The 22,119-nt window shown below is 38.4% G+C and overlaps 1 protein-coding gene and 1 long non-coding RNA gene across 2 annotated transcripts; one reads left to right on the forward strand and one right to left on the reverse strand.

Moving 5' to 3' along the window:
• Positions 1-432: 432 nt before the first annotated feature.
• Positions 433-15,677, reverse strand: LOC130087213 (uncharacterized). The gene is made up of 3 exons (XR_008807334.1): positions 15,591-15,677; positions 909-949; positions 433-513 (listed from the first exon to the last, which is right to left on the reverse strand). It is a non-coding gene; the product is annotated as an uncharacterized LOC130087213 (long non-coding RNA).
• Positions 15,678-17,749: 2,072 nt separating this feature from the next.
• LOC130087179 (uncharacterized protein K02A2.6-like) lies at positions 17,750-21,783 on the forward strand. The gene has a single exon (XM_056253405.1). The coding sequence runs from the start codon at positions 17,788-17,790 to the stop codon at positions 21,781-21,783; it is 3,996 nt and encodes a 1,331-aa protein (XP_056109380.1). The 5' UTR covers positions 17,750-17,787.
• Positions 21,784-22,119: the final 336 nt, after the last annotated feature.

Below are 22,119 nucleotides of genomic sequence, written 5' to 3' on the forward strand. Positions count from 1 at the left end.
AAAACTACACATAGTCCCTTTAAGGCTTCCCTTCACTGGAAGTAAGGGGTCTTTTCACAAATCTTTGTAAATGCAGTCTGCATGGTGCTTGATTTTATACACCTGTGGCAATGGGTCTGAAAAAAACACCTAAATTCAATAATTAAGAGGTTTGTCCCAATACTTTTGACCTTAATGTGTATTTTGTTTAAGAGAAAGCAGCAGTCAAGAAAAGCAGCAAACAAATTCAAACTACATAAAAACACTCAATGAAGAGTGTGATTGCATTAACCTATATTAAAGTGCATGAGGGAAGCAGAGAAGCGCAAGTTCATGACATCTGCAGTAACCGAATGAAGTTCATTCACACCAGTAAGAGTACACTTCCACAAGAGTTAAATCAAGTACGCGAGTCCAGTCAATCACAAAAGTATTTTTATGCTTTAAGTCATGAGCAGATGAAGGTGTTTGGTGTCCTGCTGTACGGTAGGTGATGGTGGTCCAGGTATCTCCTGTCATCTTCTGCATCAGAGTCTGAAAAGAAATCAAACAAACCATCACAGATCATCACAGAATGTGAATGCGTTAATACAGTATTGGGTGACAGGGTAACATAGGGAACTAAGAAGTGAATTCAATGAAAACAAATCAAAACCAAAACAGGAAAACAAACATGATACATTCAACGACTGACAAGAACAAAGGAAACACAAGGGCTATACATAGTATACACAAGGAGTAACAAGCTAACAAGACACATCTGGGACAATCAGAACAATCAACAGGGAATAGGGCCTATTACAAAGGACTGCCAAACTGGCACTCGGAACAGGAAGTAACACAAAAAGTCCTAACAAGACATATAAAAGATATGACATTTATTATCTGTGACGTCTGCAGGAATAGATATGAAGTAATTTGAATCTCACCTCAACATCATCGTAGTCTGTATCATCACTCTGTTTGACACCTGAGAGGTCAGAATATGGACGTTTACTGCACAGATTACAGGTTTGTGTGGAAACATATTTCTTTGCATTTGATTGCTGTCAGATGTTTGATTTCTCTCATCTATCAGACTGACAGCTTACACGTTTAATATTGACCAGAGTTCTGGATTCACTACACAGCTCTTAGTAATGATAAAAGGGCACATTTATTTGAATAGTTTCTGCAGAAGTTATAACACATTCTCATTTCCCCTCGTCGCATTTGGAAACTTAGTCAGGACCCCTTGGAGTCACTTTTTAAGGTACAGGTTCCCCTTTAGTGCATTTTTCAATGTTCAGGGTATTCTACTGCTTTCAGTAAGAAACCTTCGGTGTCAATACACAGACACGATAGACATGGTTTTGCAATAAATACCTGGTTAGGTTTAGAGTTATATAATTATTAATCTCATTTTTGGCTTTGTAATAATCAAGCATGTCTTGTTTGCTCTTAAACCTTTGTTTCAAAGAAACTATTTCAGTTATAAATGTGAGATTTCAGTATTTCTGTGATGGACATACCTTTATTATTCTTGCAGCAACAGTAAAGGACCAAACTAGAAAACACTATAACTCCTACAACCATCACTGTAATGATCAAAATATGACCAAATGGTGAACTATGCCGGATTGCTCTTCTTTCATTCTCTAAAAAGCAAAAGATGAAGAACAGCATTAATCAGCTTATAGTAAACTATACAGTCACTTAATTATATGTAATATTTAACATAAGTATTAGTATTTAATAACGTGCCAAAAGTAGTATGATTTGTGAGAATAAAGACATGTAGATAATGCTCACTGAATGCACACACACATGTATTTAATATGATTCAATTCAATTCAAATCACTTTTTTCATCCCCAAGGGGCAATTTAAATGACACAAGGAATAGCATATATTCAACTACACACAGTACATCATTAATAAAACATAAATAAATAGATAAAAAATAAAAATAAAAGTGGATAGGATGAGTACATCAGTCTATGGCATGTTTAGCGCAGTTCAAAGATTTGGGGGGCAGATGGTGACTTGGAGTTTAGTAGCAGGACAGCCCTGGGGACAAAGGTCACCTTCCTCCTCTTGGTCCTACACACTTGACAGCGAAGTCTGCGCCTTGAGGGTATAGCCACTCAAACGTAGAATACATAGCATGTGATGGATCACGAATGATCCTACAGGCAGTCTTCAAGGTTCGCTGTTCACATAAGATGGGCAGAGCTCTCAGGGTGTGTCCAATAATTCTGGAACACACTTTAACAATTCGATGTAAACAGTTTCTATTTTGAAGATTAATAGAGTAAAACCAACAAGTAAAAGAAAATGTTATCACTTTCAATAAATGAGTAGTAAAATATGGTTAAAATGTCCTTGTTTACATCAAATGATTTCAATTTCCTGAGCAAGTATTGCCGCTGATGGCATATCTTCAGAATTTTCTCTGTTAGACGAAAACTTCAGCTGGTTATCAAGAATAGTCCTAAGGTATTTATACTCCCCTACGAGCTCTACCAGCTTTCCCTGGATAATAGTAGTGACTGCCTCAGACAGCTGTCTCTGCTTTGGTGAAAAGGTCAACTGAGCAAGCGACGTCTGTGGACATACAAAACAGGTTGATATCACGTCCGTCCGTCCAGGCCATAATCTGAACGTCCATTGACATCCAGAATTAGTTGATTAATGACAATGAGAAATTATGTCCAATCTGGCTATAATCTAAACGTCCACTGACAGCCAGAACTAGTTGAGAAAAGACGTTCATACTGGCTATAATCTGAACGTCCGGTGACATCCAGAATTAGTCGATGAATGACTTAAAAAAATAGGTCCAATCTGGCCATAATCTAAACGTCCACTGACAGCCAGAACTAGTTGAGAAAAGACGTTCATACTGACTATAATCTGGACGTCCGTTGACATCCAGAAATAGTCCATAAATGACGTGAATAAAGATATCCAATCTGGCCATTATCTTAATGTCCACTGACAGCCAGAACTAGTTGAGAAAAGACGTTCATACTGACTATAATCTGGACGTCCGTTGACATCCAGAAATGGTCCATAAATGACGTGAATAAAGATGTCCAATCTGGCCATTATCTAAACGTCCACTGACAGCCAGAACTAGTTGAGAAAAGACATTCATACTGACTATAATCTGGACGTCCGTTGACATCCAGAAATGGTCCATAAATGACGTGAATAAAGATGTCCAATCTGGCCATTATCTAAACGTCCACTGACAGCCAGAACTAGTTGAGAAAAGACGTTCATACTGACTATAATCTGGACGTCCGTTGACATCCAGAAATAGTCCAGAAATGACGTGAATAAAGATGTCCAATCTGGCCATTATCTAAACGTCCACTGACAGCCAGAACTAGTTGAGAAAAGACATTCATACTGACTATAATCTGGACGTCCGTTGACATCCAGAAATGGTCCATAAATGACGTGAATAAAGATGTCCAATCTGGCCATTATCTAAACGTCCACTGACAGCCAGAACTAGTTGAGAAAAGACATTCATACAGACTATAATCTGGACGTCCGTTGACATCCAGAAATGGTCCATAAATGACGTGAATAAAGATGTCCAATCTGGCCATTATCTAAACGTCCACTGACAGCCAGAACTAGGTGAGAAAAGACGTTCATACTGACTATAATCTGGACGTCCGTTGACATCCAGAAATGGTCCATAAATGACGTGAATAAAGATGTCCAATCTGGCCACAATCTAAACGTCCACTGACAGCCAGAACTAGTTGAGAAAAGACGTTCATACTGACTATAATCTGGACGTCCGTTGACATCCAGAAATAGTCCATAAATGACGTGAATAAAGATGTCCAATCTGGCCATTATCTAAACGTCCACTGACAGCCAGAACTAGTTGAGAAAAGACATTCATACTGACTATAATCTGGACGTCCGTTGACATCCAGAAATGGTCCATAAATGACGTGAATAAAGATGTCCAATCTGGCCATTATCTAAACGTCCACTGACAGCCAGAACTAGTTGAGAAAAGACGTTCATACTGACTATAATCTGGACGTCCGTTGACATCCAGAAACAGTCAATAAATTACGTAAATAAAAGATGTCCAATCTGGCCATTATCTAAACGTCCACTGACAGCCAGAACTAGTTCAGAACAGATGTTCATACTGCACTGTAAAAAAAATATCCTAATTTTACAGTAAATAACTTCCTATTTTCATCATTGTGGTGGCGTTCATGTGTGTTCAATTCGTAAATACGATCTTTATGACATGTCTTGAATGCATCAATAGCTCTATTTTAGGGACAATCCTTACAAACAATCATTGCTAAAATACATTACAGACTGTCACAGTGAGAAGATCTTTGTCCTTTATCAATGCTAAAGACCTAACCACTGCAGTCAACACCTTGGAGTATCCATGCTGTTAAATAAAAGTCTGTAGACAAGGGTTAAGGTTAGGGTTAACCCCTTAATTTCTAACCCCCGGTTTCACAGACAGGGTTTAGATATAAAGCCAGGATTAGGCCTTAGTTAAATTTGGGCATTCAATTATAGCTTTTAAAAATGTACCTTAGAAGAAAAAAACATTACTGGTGTGCATCTTGAGACAAAACAATGGCACTGACATAAGATATGTCAGTATAGCCTACAAGTTGCTTTCAGGTAATACAGCTCAAACGTGCATTTTAGTCTGGACTACAGGAGGAGAACTCCGGCGCAAAATGAACCTCGGGTGTAATAACACATTGGTACAGACTAAATCGTTCCCTGAGATTTGTTTTCATGATAATCGAATGTAAAGAGTTTTATCTCTAAAAACAGTTTAGCTTATAACGCTAGTATATTGGGCATCGAGTAAGCAAAAAGAGATCGCTAGTTAATACCATTAACAAGGCTCAAATTAGCCCCACACTAACACGGCAGCATAATGAGTGTCCTTACATGCAAACCGAAGCATTGAGAACTTTGTAAGTGTATAGACAGTTTAATAAGAAGATACTTTACACAGACAGTACAGTTAGCGCATACAGACAGCAGCCATCTTGGAAAACAGTCTCGCATAAGAGAAGCACTTAACGCAACAGAGAAAATAAAAAAATAAATATAATTTATCTTATCTTCAATATCTACACGTACTGTTCGCTCACTCTCGTGGTTCGATTGGTCGAGACTGTTTTCCAAGATGGCTCCTGTCTGTATGCGCTAACTGTACTGTCTGTGTAAAGTATCTTCTTATTAAACTGTCTATACACTTACAAAGTTCTCAATGCTTCGGTTTGCATGTAAGGACACTCATTATGCACTGTTCTGATAAATTGCTGTTTATCAGAACAGTGATAAATAAATGTTATTATATATGGTATACAAGTTACTGTTTAATCTTTCATTTTTTATCTTTCATTTTTTATCTTTCATTTTTAATCATGCACTGCAATGAAAACACATTTAAACAATTGATTAAATATAACAGCCAGCCTACAAATACAACTAAATAGCACGTGTATATTTTTTTCCTATTCTTTCTTTTAAAACATTTCATATTGTCCTGTTATTGCAATGTTTTCACACTATTGGCTGTCTCTCCGAGTTGTTTTGAGCATGATTGGTTATTCTGACTGTCATCCAGGAATCTGGCCAATGACAACTATGCGCGCCTTTACCAGTCAAGTTTGAATACGTCAGTTGAAGTGAGTGGGTGTCTGTGCTCCTGCTCGGGACCTACTTCGGTTTTGTGGCTTTTACATTGTTTAAAACATGGATTATTTTACATCGGACTGCTAAATGTTTATTTTGAGCGAGTTGCGGGATGTAAATGAAGAACAAACAAGGAATATGGACAACGAACAATGGACATATTGCAATCTACGGAAGGTAACGTAAATAACTTTTTATTTTATACAAATTCTAATACATCAAAATATAGTGTATTAAATTGAGAATCTAAACGCGATTAGAGAAATATTGATATTAGTACGGTATTCCAATGTATTAGGCTAATTATGTGCTGAGCTAGCATGTGTATTGTCAGCTAACTTAGTTTATGATAAAAAAATAAAATAAAACTCAGCATTGGAGCTTTACAATGAGTGAACTGAGAACATTGTCTCTTTAGACAGAAGAACTCGAACCACACTCCTTTACTCGAGTCTAGAAGAATCTGCAAACTAGGCTTTTAAATTGTTGATCGCGGGATTTAACGTTAAAGTTAGGCCTAACGTTATTGTCTTGGAGCTGGTGAGTCAATTTTGCAAGCTTTTGTAAATGTCTCTGTTAGTAGCCTAAGTAAAAACAAATAGCTAATATTGCTGTGTGTGTTTCCTTCATGATCCAGGCATTTTGGGAGTAACGTTAAATATTATCCAGCCACACGATCTTCAGATGGTGAGTATTGTCATAAAATACACGTGAAATAGAGGCAGAACATGGACACTCTGCTCAAAGGCACACTGGTTCAAACCCTCCAGACAATGTTTTATCTTCTATCTTCTTGAGTTTATACAGGCCTAGCTGACCCAAAAATAAATGTCTAACTTACTTTTGTGAAACACAAGAATGTTGGGAATAAAACAACTGTATGAGAAAAACAAAAACAAATAAGGCATTTCTCAAGATATCTTAATTATGGTTCTACATAAGAAACTCATACAGTTTCAACATGAGGGTGAGTAGGCTAAATAATGAGAGAACTTTTCTTTTTTTTTTGGATGAGCTGTTCTTTTAAGGACATTTGCTAAATTAACCATGGTTTTTATTATAGTAAAGGTGTAGAAACCATGTTTTTTTTATGGTGGATTGATTACAATAATTTATTACCATTTGGTTAGTGTCACAAAACATTGTTAATTTTAGTAAGGGTTCTCCAGATTTATATAACACATAACCTGTATAATTTATTTAAGGAACACATTCAAAATGGTCCTATGTCACCCAGATCAATAATTTATTAACGCACTTTTTAACTTTTTTTTTTTTTTAGATCAAGCATTGGAACAATGTTTACGGAGCAGAACAGGCACCAACAGAGAAACAAGTCCATCACTAGTAAGTATCCATTGCAGTATCTAAAACCGTAGTCAATTTTAAAGGCACAGTGCACTCCAAAATAAAAAAAAATCTATTTTTTCCCGTGCCATTCCAGATGTATATTTTCCACAAAGATTTTTTGAAAAATTATCCATTATTGTAAGCCAATATAATGCAAGTGCATGCACCAGAAACTTCATACAGTACAGCCTGCTGTGTTGTTCACACAAGATGTTTTCTGCATTTATCATGTGAGCTTTACAATGCTCTTGGACTTTTTCGACCTTCCGCATTTTGGTGTCTATTCACTTGCAGTATTTAACACAAACACAAGAGATGGATAATTTTTCTAAAAGTCTAGTTTATTTTTTCTAAAATGTGTTACTCTGAAGAAAGAAAATCACATACCCTTTCGGACGGCATAAGGTAGAGAAAATAAAGGGGGTATCAGTTTACTCTCCTTTAGCTACTATTTATAAACCTTACATGTGATTTAATAAATTTACAATTAAAGAGGTGTTCCAAGCAAACAGCTATGTGTGTTTATATTAGGGGTGTACGATTCAGAAAATGTCACGATTCCGATTTTTAGGCTCAAGATTCGATTCAATAGCGATTTTCGATGCAAAAACGATTCTCGATTTAAAAAAAACGATTCACAGTATGTAAATGTAGTTACTTTTCCTATGTAGGTATTAGGGATGTGCATCTCCATAACTGAGGCCGATGCGATACGCATGTCGATGCATAGCCAACGATACGATACATTAAAGATAGGCTACATATAAGCAGCTACCGATGCAATGCAATGCGATTCACTATTATTACGATGCGGTGCGATTTGATTTCAACTCAACGCGATGCGATTCAATGTAATACGATGCAATGGAGAAAAATATGATGCTATGCAATTCAATATTCAATTATTTTATTTATTTTGTTCATATTTTGTGCCATCTGACTTTTAACGCATGGCTCTTTCACATACAAAAGATTTGGTTTTCAAAACAAAAAAAAAACATAGCGTTGCGACGTTCGTCTGTTATAGGACAACTTAGTTTGAATAAACGAGCAGACACTGCTACTTGCTCTACGTTTATTTAGAATTAACAGCCAGACAACTAGCAGTGACTTGAGCTTTCCATTAAATGAATCACACACAGTAAACAAATCCTTAAAGACCCACTCCGATGAAAATAATGTTTTTCTAGGTGTTAACATGTTCTTGTGGCATTTTTCTGATGTTAGAGGACATATCTTGAGAAAAATAAGCTTGTATTTCTGAGTATTTCTACATTCAAATGGCTGTGAATCAGTAGCAGACGCTAAAATGCCGGCTAAAATAGACTGGAGTTGTGACGTAGTAACTCCACTGGGCGTCTCCACACGCGATGTCTTGGAGTGAAATAATGATTGGTGATCGGTGATAACTTTGATTAACTTCGTATAATAATAATTAACGTGTATATAATACTGTTGCCCCACCGGTATTGGGGGTGTAAGCTAGCGGGAGAGACAGAGCTCTCAGCAACGGGCAGGGGGAGGGTCGTCTCCGTGCCAACGGCACCGCCCACAACGCAGAGGCGATTTGCTAATGAGCTACTGCCACTCTGCTGAAGCGAAGTCCCAGAATACGGCACAGGTTTTGTGATTTTGGCTAAAAATGGCATAATCATAATTTAAAGACCACTGGGAATGTTTAAAAATAGCTCAAAATATGATCGGAGTGGGACTTTAACAAAAAAAAATCAAACAGGCCTATTCTGGTGGGTGCGGTGATGCGGTGGTGTAACATGTAAGGCTGGTGCTGCCAATAAGCACCTAAAATCTGTCACAAAGAACCGGCAAAAGTAATGATTATGAATATGTAAAATATAGCAATGAGATATTTTAATTGTTTATTAATAAACAAGTGTTTTCTTTGCCAGTGTCGGCTGCAAAGATGAAGTTGACGATGCTGACTCACGATCTTCGCAGTAGTCAACGCGCCAGAGAGAAATACACAATTCATACGGATTATCTGCTTATTACATAAGCAGAGAGCAGTCTGTATTCTTACGTTTTGAATTGTTCTGTTTAAAAGTAGACCTGTCTGTGAGGCAAGTAGGCTACCTTATATGCTGAGTTTCGGTTCATTTATGAGACGAGCTCCAGTTCACACGCCGGCGCCTCCGTGTTTATCGTCTGCTATATTTACTTCTTATTTATTAAATCCAGGCAATTGGTTGATGAAACATTGATTAAAATTAAGATACAATTAATACAAAACTAAATGCACTTTAAAGAAAGGTTTTGTGCTTTCTGTTTGGTGTGTCTGTGAAATTTTTAAAGCATCTTTTAGTGCCGCGTTCAGAGCGCTCATGTCCGTAACATTGTTTTTTCCTCATAAATGCAAACCCAATTTTTTTTTTTTTACAATTTTTTTTGTTCTGTGGAGACTACAGTTAGGCCTACTCATAATTTGTATTCTGAATACGTAACGCTGGTATATGTATTCCGTTACTCCCCAACACTGATATTAGTATAACCTTATCTGCAATATATTTTAATAACACGGTTTTGGCGGTTATAGAGTTTATTGTGGCAAAAATTCATCTCAAACAAACATCACTGCGTAAGAGACACTCAGAGTCAAATTATATAAAATAGAAGTATTTATTCTTGCAAGAATAGGAGCAGTCTAATACACAGTTGTTACCCTGTGCAGAAGAGTGACACACCCCCAGACAGACTGAACTAGCTTTTATCTTAGTTTCAAGGCCTTCTTCCCCCCAGAGCCTTCCTCCCAGTAGTTTTCCATAGACGTCACTAGTTGGCCCACTAAGCTCCCCTGCACTAAGTGGCCTTCTGACATCTAGGTCAGAGGTCCTTGTTCGTCTGTTCTCTGGAGTGTCTCCCTCTTCTGCCTCCCCAGGTACATAAACAGAATCCTCTCTCACTACAAGTGAGAGACACACATGTGACATTCTTTGAATCATCTATATTTAACTAAAGATCAATGAATATCATTAAAATTGCCACCACAAGTTCTAATGACGGTGTTCAACTATAACCATCGGTCTCACGGTTATATAATAACCGTCACACCCCTAGTTTTAACATAAACAATAATAAAAATAAAAAACCTTTCACAAACAGGTCTTTGATAACTATTCAAATGTAAATAAATATATATGTTAGGGGTGTGACGGTTCACAAAATTCACGGTTCGGTACGTTTTTGATACAGCAAAAAGAAAGAAAAGCCAGAGAAATTTCCTTGATTTAATTTTTTTAATAATTTTTCATCAAAGTATGATAATTTTTTACTTTGAGCAGTGATGGAGCTACACTTGACTCTTCTTAGGAGCATATAAAACAAAAACAGCTCCTTGCTCCTTGAAAAAAATTAATTGTAATATTGTAGTAGTTATAAACAAAGGTTTATTTTATTTCAGATTAACATTTGAGGGCAGCAATTTTATTCATAATGTCGAAATAAAACCGACGTAACGTTACTTGAAAGCATTATAGCCTACTATTCCTGCCAAACTTCCATGGTTACAGTTAGTAGTGTTACTACAGTAAATCCATGGTGAATGTTGCTGATCTGTGGGCACTGGATAGTTCATTCATGGCACAATGTTTATTCCTGTTTTCCACGTCAGCGCTGTTTGATCCGTTAATAACGGAGAAATGTGAATGTTTCTCACTAGATCTCGCTGCGATATTATTACTTCAGTGGCAAATTCAACTGCTTTCTTTACTGGATCTCTTAGTGCTGTGTAGTAACAGTGTCGCTTGATCAAGACGCTGGATTGGTCCAAACTGATAAACGATCCGTCAACCACACAATAACGAGTAGCGCAGCTGCAGTTTCGTTCCGCTTACATTACGTTTGCTATTTGATGTTGGGCAATGTTGTGGTCGCGGCAGCATCTCTTACATTATGAGCACGCTTGCCACGCCCCTACATTTTAAATAACGAAATTTTGGTCAGCAGGAAAAATAGTCCAACAAACCGTTCGGTTTGTAATGCACACTGAACCGAAAGCCTCGTACCGAACGGTTCAATACGAATACGAAAATATATATGTATATGTGTGTGTGTGTATATATATATGTATGTGTGTGTGGAATGCTTTATATCAGGCTTGATGTAATTTTACTTGATTTGTGATTTAATAACTGTTTCATTTCATTGATTCGAGTACTAAAATTTTCTATGCATCTCTGCTGCAAGCTAAACCACAACAGTGGCGTTTGTATTTATTTATTTTACATGTGTATTTTTTTGCTTTGATTGTAGCTGCTGTCATGAAATGGGACCCAGCTGCAACAGAGGCCCGAATAAAGTCTGCAGCCGATCATCTGAAACATGCCCCCGGGAGAGTCGGGGCTTGCCGCTATAAATGAAGCTTGTGAAGCTTATAGCAGCCACATTTTGTTAATTGATATGTTATACTGTTTTAACAACATTTTATAGATTATTTAAAGGGAAATTGTGTTAATTTATAACTTTACTGTTCTGGCTTTTAAGTTTTGGTCCAGTAGAACAAAATAGTAATAAAATATATATTTTGAGATTTAAATAGTTGATTTCTTGGAGTGATCAGTTTGGTTTACAGGCAAATGGTAAGCAGTTTATTACAATTATATTGATAAGATATACAAATGCAAGACTTGTATATACACTACACAGTTCCCGTATTCAATTGAGTATTCAATATTATCAAAATTCTTTCAAATCTTATTTAGGTCTATGGTCTGTGTGTCTGCAGTTTCATGACACGACAACCATTAACAATGAGTAACTGGGTCTTTCTCAGTGAGAACTAACTCACTGCCACTGTTTTGAAGTAAAGATTTTTTAAAGTTGGATCCTTGCAAAATGCACAAATGGGATTTCCGTTTCAATATGGGTCTTTAACAGTCTTCTTTGACATTTATACTACAGAAAACGTGACTAATACAACTTTTATTCTGGCTGCCTTTAGATGTCTAACAATTACGTCTGTAGCATGTCTTTAATTGACGTCTAAACAATGTCCAAAATTTTTTTATAAAAAACGTTCATTCTGGCTCCTGTGAAGACGTCTTCTGGATGTCTAACAATTACGTCTGTAGCACGTCTTTAATTTACGTCTAAACAACGTCCAGAAAAGACGTATAAAAACCTTTCATTCTGGCTCCTGTGAAGACGTCTTCTGGATGTCTAACAATTACGTCTGTAGCACGTCTTTAATTTACGTCTATACAATGTCCAGAAAAGACGTATAAAAAACTTTCATTCTGGCTCCTGTAAAGACGTCTTCTGGATGTCTAACAATTACGTCTGTAGCACGTCTTTAATTTACGTCTATACAATGTCCAGAAAAGACGTATAAAAAACTTTCATTCTGGCTCCTGTAAAGACGTCTTCTGGATGTCTAACAATTACGTCTGTAGCACGTCTTTAATTTACGTCTAAACAACGTCCAGAAAAGACGTATAAAAACCTTTCATTCTGGCTCCTGTGAAGACGTCTTCTGGATGTCTAACAATTACGTCTGTAGCAAGTCTTTAATTTACGTCTATACAATGTCCAGAAAAGACGTATAAAAAACTTTCATTCTGGCTCCTGTGAGGACGTCTTCTGGATGTTTAAAAATTACGTCTGTAGCACGTCTTTAATTGACGTCTAAACAACGTCCAGAAAAGACGTATAAAAACTTTCATTCTGGCTCCTGTGAGGACGTCTTCTGGATGTCTAACAATTACGTCTGTAGCACGTCTTTAATTTACGTCTAAACAACGTCCAGAAAAGACGTATAAAAAACTTTCATTCTGGCTCCTGTGAGGACGTCTTCTGGATGTTTAAAAATTACGTCTGTAGCACGTCTTTAATTGACGTCTAAACAACGTCCTGAAAAGACGTATAAAAAACTTTCATTCTGGCTCCTGTGAGGACGTCTTCTGGATGTCTAACAATTACGTCTTTTAGACGTATTATAGACGACTGTTTGCTCGCTGGGTATCATCTCTTTGGTCTTATCCAAATTCATCTCTAAACAAGACTCTTCACACCACTTCACAAACTCCTGCAGAGCTGGACTATGACCATGGAGGGAACCCGAGAGCAGAGACAGGACGACTGTGTCATCTGCAAATTTTACAATGTGACAGTTAGATTGAGTAGACCTGCAGTCATCTGTGTAGAGGATGTAGAGGAGGGAAGAAAGGAGGACACACCCTTGTGGCGAACCTGTTGACGTAATCCGAACTTCTGAGTAGGTGTCATTGACCAGAACCCTCTGTGTCCTGTTGGTCAGAAAGTCTATAATCCACAAGATAAGTTGATGACTAAGGCGAAAGTGGTTAATGAGCTTCTCTGCCAGGATGTGTGGCTGCATGGTGTGAAATGCAGACGAAAAGTCAGCAAACAAAATTCTGGCTGTGGAGTTTGGAGTTTCCAGATGTTTGTGGATATTGTCTAGGATGAAATTTTTTGCATCGTCGACCCCCTTGCCCACCCGATATGCAAATTGAAGCATCAATGGATCAGACACCTTGGTGATGTAATCCTTTATGAGTCTCTCCATGGCCTTCATTACCAGAGAGGTCAGGACCACAGGCCTGAGGTCATTCAAGATTTTGGTGGTACCCTTCTTGGGTATTGGAATCACCGTTGCTTCCACAGCTTGGGGACTGTGCTGTTGTTAATAGAACACTGAAACAGGTATTGGAATACACCCCCCAATTGCTCAGCACAGTGCCTAAGGGTCCGCCCACAGATATTATCTGGGCCTGGCGCCTTATTTACTTTAGTCCTCTTAAAGGCGCCGATCACTTCTCCAATTCCAATAGTGATACCACAATCATCACATTTACCTCCACAGAGCGATGTAATGTTTATTCTGTCTAATTTTCCAGCTAACCGGGTTGCTATGGTTACAGATGATGGATTCCTCACTGCAGTTCAGGATTAGAGTGTTGATTTGTGATGTCACTTCCTGTGCAGAGCATCTGTTGTTCTGATAGCTAGAGTTTATCATGAGGTCATGAGCTCTGCATGTGAAGTTCACAGTACAGGAGTCACTGCTGGAGTGTGAGTTTACAGTCAGAACAGGAGCCTCTACAGCGTCTGAAACACACATTTACTCCAAGATCAGAATCAACTCACAGCCCAGTGATGTAAAAAGGTTTAAATGCTTGTTTTGGCGAATAGAAACCAAAGTAGTGATGCAGTACACATTTAAATCTGAAGACAACACAAAGATATTTTTTTAAATTAATTTTTCTCTTCCCAAAAATACTTCTTTAACCACATTATTTATGTGCATAATATATAAAAGTGAAAATTAAACACAAATTACTCTTATGAATTGTTGTTTATGCAGGAACTCATTAAATCACACAATGAAATGAGACTCAACTATAACAGATACTCTGTATGTAACAATATTGTTCTCTGAATCTCCACTTGCTCTTGCTGTATAGAGTCCACTGTCTGTCTTCTGTGTGTTCTTCAGTGTGAGAGAGAAAGTTTCATCATTGAAATCCACTCTGTCCTTGTAGGAAGGGAGAAGTTTTACTTCTTTAGTTCCACGTATATATTTAACTATATTCTCTGATTTATCATTTCTCCAGGATAAAAGATCAAACTCTGGTAGTTTCTGTGTCTGTATATCCAGTTGAACAGAATCTCCCGTCTGCGCAAACACAGAGATCTCAGCACTGAACCCTGAGGAGAGAGAAACACATTCGGACCCATTTTACACCTCCATCTTACTCCATCATCAACTCTTACTCCTGTATTTGTTTAGGTGAATAAATAAATCATAAGGCTCATTGGTTCAGTAATTTGTTGGGGCTGTGCTCACAGTAATATAAATGTGGTATAAAGACACCAGACAGAAGTCTGATTACTGTAATACAGCATTAAGATCTTGGTCAAGGACATGGCAAACATCAAGTCAACCGGACCAACTGTCATATACTGTATGTTTTATTATTTTTACATCATCACCAGCTGACTGAATTCGTAAAGCATTTCAGAGTGAGGCTTAATCCATGAACATAAAATACTTGCTTCTATGATACATGAATCATGAAATATAACTAAAATATTTCTAAGTTACTGTATAACTTTAGGGGCTTTAAAGCATCAGCACTATCACTTTGTGTTTTAACCCCTGAAAAACTGGTGTATGTAAACAGATATACATTTGTTTTTCAATCCCTAATGTAACAGAAATGATTCTTTAGCACTCTAGTGTTAGTAAAGTTAGAGACGAATCACTTAGTGCTTTAGTCTCATCAGGAGCAGAACTAGCAGACTAAACATAATGCTTTATATAAGCGACATTATAGATAAAGCACTAGAGAACAATACATTTCAGTTATTTATACACATTTAATAACTGAGTGTATTACCTGTGTTACAGATGAGGAGAAGAATGAAGATTGTAAGCAAACAATCTACTGCCATTGTAACAAACATCAAGATGTTCCATAATGTTGGAATATGGAACAATAATTTCCATATTCCAACATTCTTTAGCTACTAAAGAATAATTTTTTTAGGTATAAATATCAGGGTTTTTAAATATTTGTAAGATGGATATACCTTTATTATTCTTGCAGCAACAGTAAAGGAGCAAACCAGAAAACACCATCACTATCACTGCCACAACACCAAACACAATAAACATACGACTAAACGGCATAAAATGGTGAGTTTTGATTTGTAGTCTTTCATAATCTGGAAAGTGAAAGATGAAGAACATAATAATTAGTCTATAGTAAGCAGACTTTATTTGTGAGATTAAAAATTAAAAGCAGATATTCACCTCTACAGAGTTGTTTTATATTAATTCTGACTTCCTTCCAGCTGACAGTGTTGCTATGGTTACAGAGGATTGATTCCTCACTGCAGTTCAGGATGAGATTGTAGTTCTCATGTGATGTCACTTCCTCTAGAGAGCAGCTGCCATATTGAAAAATGGAGCTGAGTGTGAGGTCATGACCTCTACATGTAAAACTAAAAACAACACAGGAAACACTGGACCAGTGTGGTGCCCCTAGGGACATTATTCAGAATTACCTTGCATATACATGTACTTTTCCTCTCACATACACATATAAAACCAAATTCATTCACATACTATAATGAAATGCTCACACACATACAAGTGAAATGCTTTGACAACCACAACTGAAACGCTCTCATACATACAACTGAACATGTTAAGCTCACACACACAACTAAAACGCTCACACACACACAACTGAAAATATTATGCTCACACACATAACTGAAACACTCACACACACACAACTGAAATGCTCACACACATACAAGTGAAATGTTTTACAAACACAACTGAAACGCTCTCATACATACAACTGAAAATATTACGCTCACACACACAACTGAAACACTCACACACACACAACTGAAATGTTCACACACATACAAGTGAAATGCTTTTACAAACACAACTGAAACGCTCACATACATACAACTGAAAATAATACGCTCACACACACAACTGAAACGCTCACACACACACAACTGAAATGCTCACACACATACAAGTGAAATGCTCTCACACACACAAGTGAAATGCTCACACACATACAAGTGAAATGCTTTTACAAACATAACTGAAACGCTCTCACTCACACAACTGAAAATCATTTCAGTATGTTGTATGCAAGCATTTCAGTATGTTATATGCAAGCATTTCAGTATGTTGTATGAAAGCATTTCAGTTGAAACGGAAGCACATTTCAGTTGAAACGGAAGGTGGTTAGAGTCCCCGCCCACTCCAGCAGGGTTGCCAGATGCCAAGGTTTTCCATCACAAAACCTCGCCAAAAACTGCGAGAATGCACAAAAAACCGCCCAAATTTGTTTTGGCTTGTTTCTCGTTTAAACACAGTGAAATCATTAACAAGCTTCAAAATTACCCATGGTCTGTGTACTTTTGCGTGCATTCGTTTTTCCCTTTTTAACCCGTAATTGAAAAACGAAAAATGGTTGTTGTAGGCCCTATTTTTAAAACGCAAAGTTGAACACCAAAATTTGAATTTGAATTGTATACACCACAGGGCTCGACATTAAGGCTTGTCCGGGACAAGTGGATTTTTTGTAGGACAAGTAGGCCTAGAGGAGAAAATTAGTTGTCCGACCGGACAAGTTATATTTCAAACAAAATAAAATGCCATGTTACTTCACGTTATGTGCCACTCGTTACGTCTATTTTACAGATTTAATTTTACCGATTTGAAACGAACACATTTTTTCGCGCTGCCTGTGAATGTCCTGAATGTGACTCACAGAAAGACGCGCGCCAGAAGTTCTCTTTCGCGCTTGAACGAACATCAACAACACACACAATTAAGCCAAAATGTCATTTGTCGAGTATCTTCATAACATAAGAACAGTCTTATGATGGACATAAAGAGTTGTGACTCGTGAGAGAATGAGGCGCGTGTGATATCCGCGTCTCTGTCCACAGCGGCTGCTCTTAAAGGGCCAGCTACCAATAAAGCGTTCTGTCAGTGTAGTATCTTGGAGTAACCACTAGGTGTCATTGTATTAAAAAGTGTTGTGTTTGATCCTGGAAGACAGTTGAAGAAGATGTGACATGCAGGAGGCATGGTGTGTGTATGTCTGTTGCAACAAACTAAGTAAAGTATTCACTTTAACTTTATTCATGTAGTAGTCTGCTTCTTGTAACGATACTACATTTTGGCGACGAGGATTGTGACACCCAGAGAAAAAAAAAGCCTATGATGACAACAGATTGAGGATTAACCATGGCTACAGGAACTATTGGCTCACTAGCAGCATTTGATGCAAAAACTCAAACATGGGAAGAATATTCTGAAGTACTGGAGCAATTTTTCGTGGCTAATGGAATCGAAGATGAGGGTAAGCAAAGAGCTATTCTCATAAGTGTTGTGGGACCACAAACTTACAGTGTGATGCGAAATCTTCTTAGCCCAACAAAACCAAGTGAAAAGACTTATCAGCAACTGGTAATGATGCTAAAAAATCATTTCAATCCGAAGCCAAGTGAGATTGTGCAGCAATTTAGATTTGATTCAAGAATGAAGAAGCCGACAGAGACGGTGACAGAATATGTAGCAGAGTTGCGTCGTCTGGCACAAGATTGTAATTATGGAGCAACTTTAAACCAAATGCTGAGGGATCGACTTGTGTGTGGCATAGATGATGATCGGATTCAGAGAAGGTTGCTCTCAGAAGCAAATCTGACATTTGAGACTGCTTTTAAAATTGCAGTAGCCACTGAAGCCGCAAGCAAAAATGTGCTCGATTTACAAAATAAATCCGGTGTACAGGCATGTAACAGCGTCATGTTTAAAGAGAGGAAACCTGATCGCTGGAAAAAGGGAGAAACTTGTGAACAAAAAGAATTCAAGGAATGCTACAGATGCTGTGGAACAAACCACAAAGCAAACGATTGCAGATTTAAGAAGGATAAATGTTATGTGTGTGAAAAAATAGGTCATATTGCCAGGGCCTGTCGCAACAAAAGCAAACAGAGTGGACCCGCAATAAGTGGAAAAGGGGTGCGTCCGCATCGAGCATTCAATGTAACTGAAAATAAGGATAGTGATGAATTTGAAGAAACATTTACTTTGGCATGTGTACAAACTGATGCACTGAAGAAAGTAAAACCCCTCACTGTTGAGTTACATGTTGATGGCAGACTGATAACCTTTGAGATTGATACCGGCTGTAGTGTCAGTCTTATGAGTCAGGAAATGTACAAGGTCAGCTGGAAAGACTCTGAAGCTCCCAAACTGAGACTTACAAAAATCAAGTTGAGAACGTATACAGGGGAGCCATTGGGGATAGTGGGTGTGGCTGATGTACAAGTAAAATACCAGCAGCAGGAAAAGTTAATGCCACTTGTTATAGTGAAAGGAAAAGGGCCATGCTTACTAGGACGATCCTGGCTGGAAGAACTCCAAATGCAGTGGAGTGAGATAAAGCTGGTGCAGTCGGAGATGACGTTGCAGCAGGTGCTATTCCAGCATGAGGAAGTTTTCAAGGAGGAGCTGGGGACATTAAGGGGCACTACTGCTACTCTTCATGTGCCGACTGATGCCACACCCAGGTTTTTCAGACCTAGATCTGTGCCATTTGCCCTGAAAACAAAGGTGGAGGAAGAGATTAATCGACTGCTGCGGGACAAAATCATCTCACCTGTTAAGTATTCAGAGTGGGCAGCTCCTGTTGTTCCTATCTTGAAACCAGATGGCAGTATAAGATTATGCGGTGACTACAAACTCACAGTCAACAGAGTGTCAACATTGGAACAGTATCCAATACCAAGGGTGGAGGACCTTTTTGCTCAGTTGGATGGAGGAAAACGGTTTACAAAACTGGACATGAGTCACGCATACCAACAAATTATCATGGATGAAAGCTCCAAGAAATACTTGACAGTGAATACACAAAAGGGGTTATTCACATATAATCGGTTGCCTTTCGGAGTTGCTTCAGCTCCTGCTATCTTCCAGAGAACAATGGAGGGATTGTTGCAAGGTATTCCTGGAGTAGTTGTTTATCTGGATGATATATTGCTGACTGGTGTAAATCAAGAAAGTCACTTGAAGACACTGGATGAAGTGCTGGTCAGACTGAAAGAAGCTGGTTTGCGATTGAAACGAGGAAAATGTGTGTTCCTGGCAGATGAGGTGGAATATTTAGGCCACCGAGTAGATGCACAGGGTTTGCATCCTGTGGCAATCAAAGTGAAAGCTATTGAAGAAGCACCAGAACCAAGTAGTGTTGCAGAACTCAAAGCATACCTGGGCTTGCTGAATTATTATAATAAGTTCCTTCCAAACCTGGCAACGCTGCTAGCTCCCCTACATCTGCTGCTGAGAAAAGATGTTCACTGGATGTGGAAAAAGCCACAACAAGAAGCTTTTAAAGAATCTAAATCCCTACTAAAATCAGCAGAGGTGCTATTTCATTACTCCTCCGATTCTGAACTGGTTCTGGCTTGTGACGCCTCTCCATATGGGGTTGGTGCAGTGCTCTCGCAGCGTAGAAAAGGAGAGAGTGTGGAGAAACCCCTTGGGTTCATGTCAAGAACACTTACGTCTGCAGAGAAGCGTTATTCACAGTTGGACAAAGAGGGCTTAGCTGTGATTTTTGGCATCCAAAGATTCCATAAGTACTTGTATGGTCGGGCATTCACTATTTGCACTGATCATAAGCCCTTGATCCATTTGTTCAATGAAACGAAGGCAGTTCCTCAAATGGGATCACCCAGAGTGCAAAGGTGGGCTGTAATGTTACAAGCATATCAATATAACATTGTGTACAAGCCAGGAAAGTATCATCAAAATGCTGATGCTCTGAGTAGACTCCCAGTGCCAGGTGAGGGAGAACCTGACGATACTAATGATCAAGTGTTGATGATGGACTTAATGGATGACTCGCCTGTAAGTGCAACACAAGTGCGGAAGTGGACGTCACATGACATAACACTCTCAGTGGTACATGAGTACATATTAAAGGGTTGGCCTGAGAAAGTAGAGCCTCACGTGTTGCCGTACCATCACAGGAGAGATGCTCTGAGTGTCAAGGATGGATGTGTGACTTGGGGAGCGAGAATCATCATTCCATCACAAGGTCGAGCTGCTGTATTGAAGCAGTTACATCAGACTCATTCCGGCATGTCAAGAATGAAGGGATTGGCCCGATCATACATGTGGTGGCCTGGTATGGATCAGGATGTAGAGAGAGTGGTTCAGAATTGTGAAGTATGTCAAAGTTCCAGAAAGGCACCTGCTCAAGCTCCTTTGCACCCGTGGGAGTGGCCGGGCTCACCCTGGGAAAGACTTCATGTAGACTATGCAGGGCCCTTCTTAGAAAGAATGTTCCTCATTCTGGTAGATTCTCATTCTAAGTGGATGGAAGTTTATCCTGTCACACATGCCACGTCCCGAATTACAATAGAGAAACTGAGAATGTGTTTCAGTACACATGGATTACCCAAAATGTTAGTGTCAGACAACGGAACATGTTTTACCAGTAACGAGTTTGAAATGTTCATGAAAAACAATGGCATTCAGCATGTAACGTCAGCTCCTTACCATCCTTCTTCAAACGGCCTAGCGGAACGTGCTGTTCAAACTTTCAAGGAGGGGATAAAAAAAATGAAAGGTGACACTGTGGAGACAAGAGTAGCAAGATTCTTGTTTAATTATAGAATCACTCCTCATGCAACATCTGGGTTGTCACCTGCTCAAATGCTAATGTCACGGAAGTTGAGATCCACATTTGATTTACTTATTCCTGATATGAAGTCCAAAATTCTGGAAAAACAGCAGAAACAAAAAGAAAGCCATGACAAAACCTGCAAACTCAGAAGTTTTGAAGTGGGAGATTCAGTGTATGTGAGGAATTATGGTGGTGGACCCAAATGGATTCCTGCAGTAGTGGAATGTTGTACAGGACCTCTTTCATACAAGACTGCTCTAGGACATGGACAAACGGTGAAAAGACATGTGGACCAAATAAGAAATCGCAGTACAGATGAGATGTTTGAGACTGCACTACCTACAGAGAATGAACAGGATGGTGACACTTCTGCATTACCTAGTGCGGATGTTGTTAATGCACCGGCCGAAAAGGAGATGGCTTCCCTTGAGGAACAACCATCACTAGAAGGGACTGTTGTAGAAAAAGAGACTAACCAACCTACAACCCTGAGAAGGTCTGCAAGAGAGAGACGTGCTCCGGCTCACTTGAAAGACTATGTTGCATGAGTCAAGTATGTAATGGACAATTAATATTTGTTGAAGTTTAACTTAAAAAAAAAAAAAAAAAAAAAATTAAGAATGTGGGGGTTACAATGTTTTATTCTGTAAGGTTATTGATATTTAGCTTAAGAAGGAGGGGATGTAGTATCTTGGAGTAACCACTAGGTGTCATTGTATTAAAAATTGTTGTGTTTGATCCTGGAAGACAGTTGAAGAAGATGTGACATGCAGGAGGCATGGTGTGTGTATGTCTGTTGCAACAAACTAAGTAAAGTATTCACTTTAACTTTATTCATGTAGTAGTCTGCTTCTTGTAACGATACTACAGTCAGTAAAGTTACT

This window comes from Rhinichthys klamathensis, unplaced genomic scaffold (assembly GCF_029890125.1).
Source record: "Rhinichthys klamathensis goyatoka isolate OS25496 unplaced genomic scaffold, OSU_Roscu_1.1 h1tg000105l_1, whole genome shotgun sequence".
Lineage (NCBI taxonomy): Eukaryota > Metazoa > Chordata > Actinopteri > Cypriniformes > Leuciscidae > Rhinichthys > Rhinichthys klamathensis.

Bases quoted from the DNA above. Each gene is read 5' to 3' on its own strand.
- LOC130087179 (XM_056253405.1), top strand. From the start codon at position 17,788: ATGGCTACAGGAACTATTGGCTCACTAGCAGCATTTGATGCAAAAACT.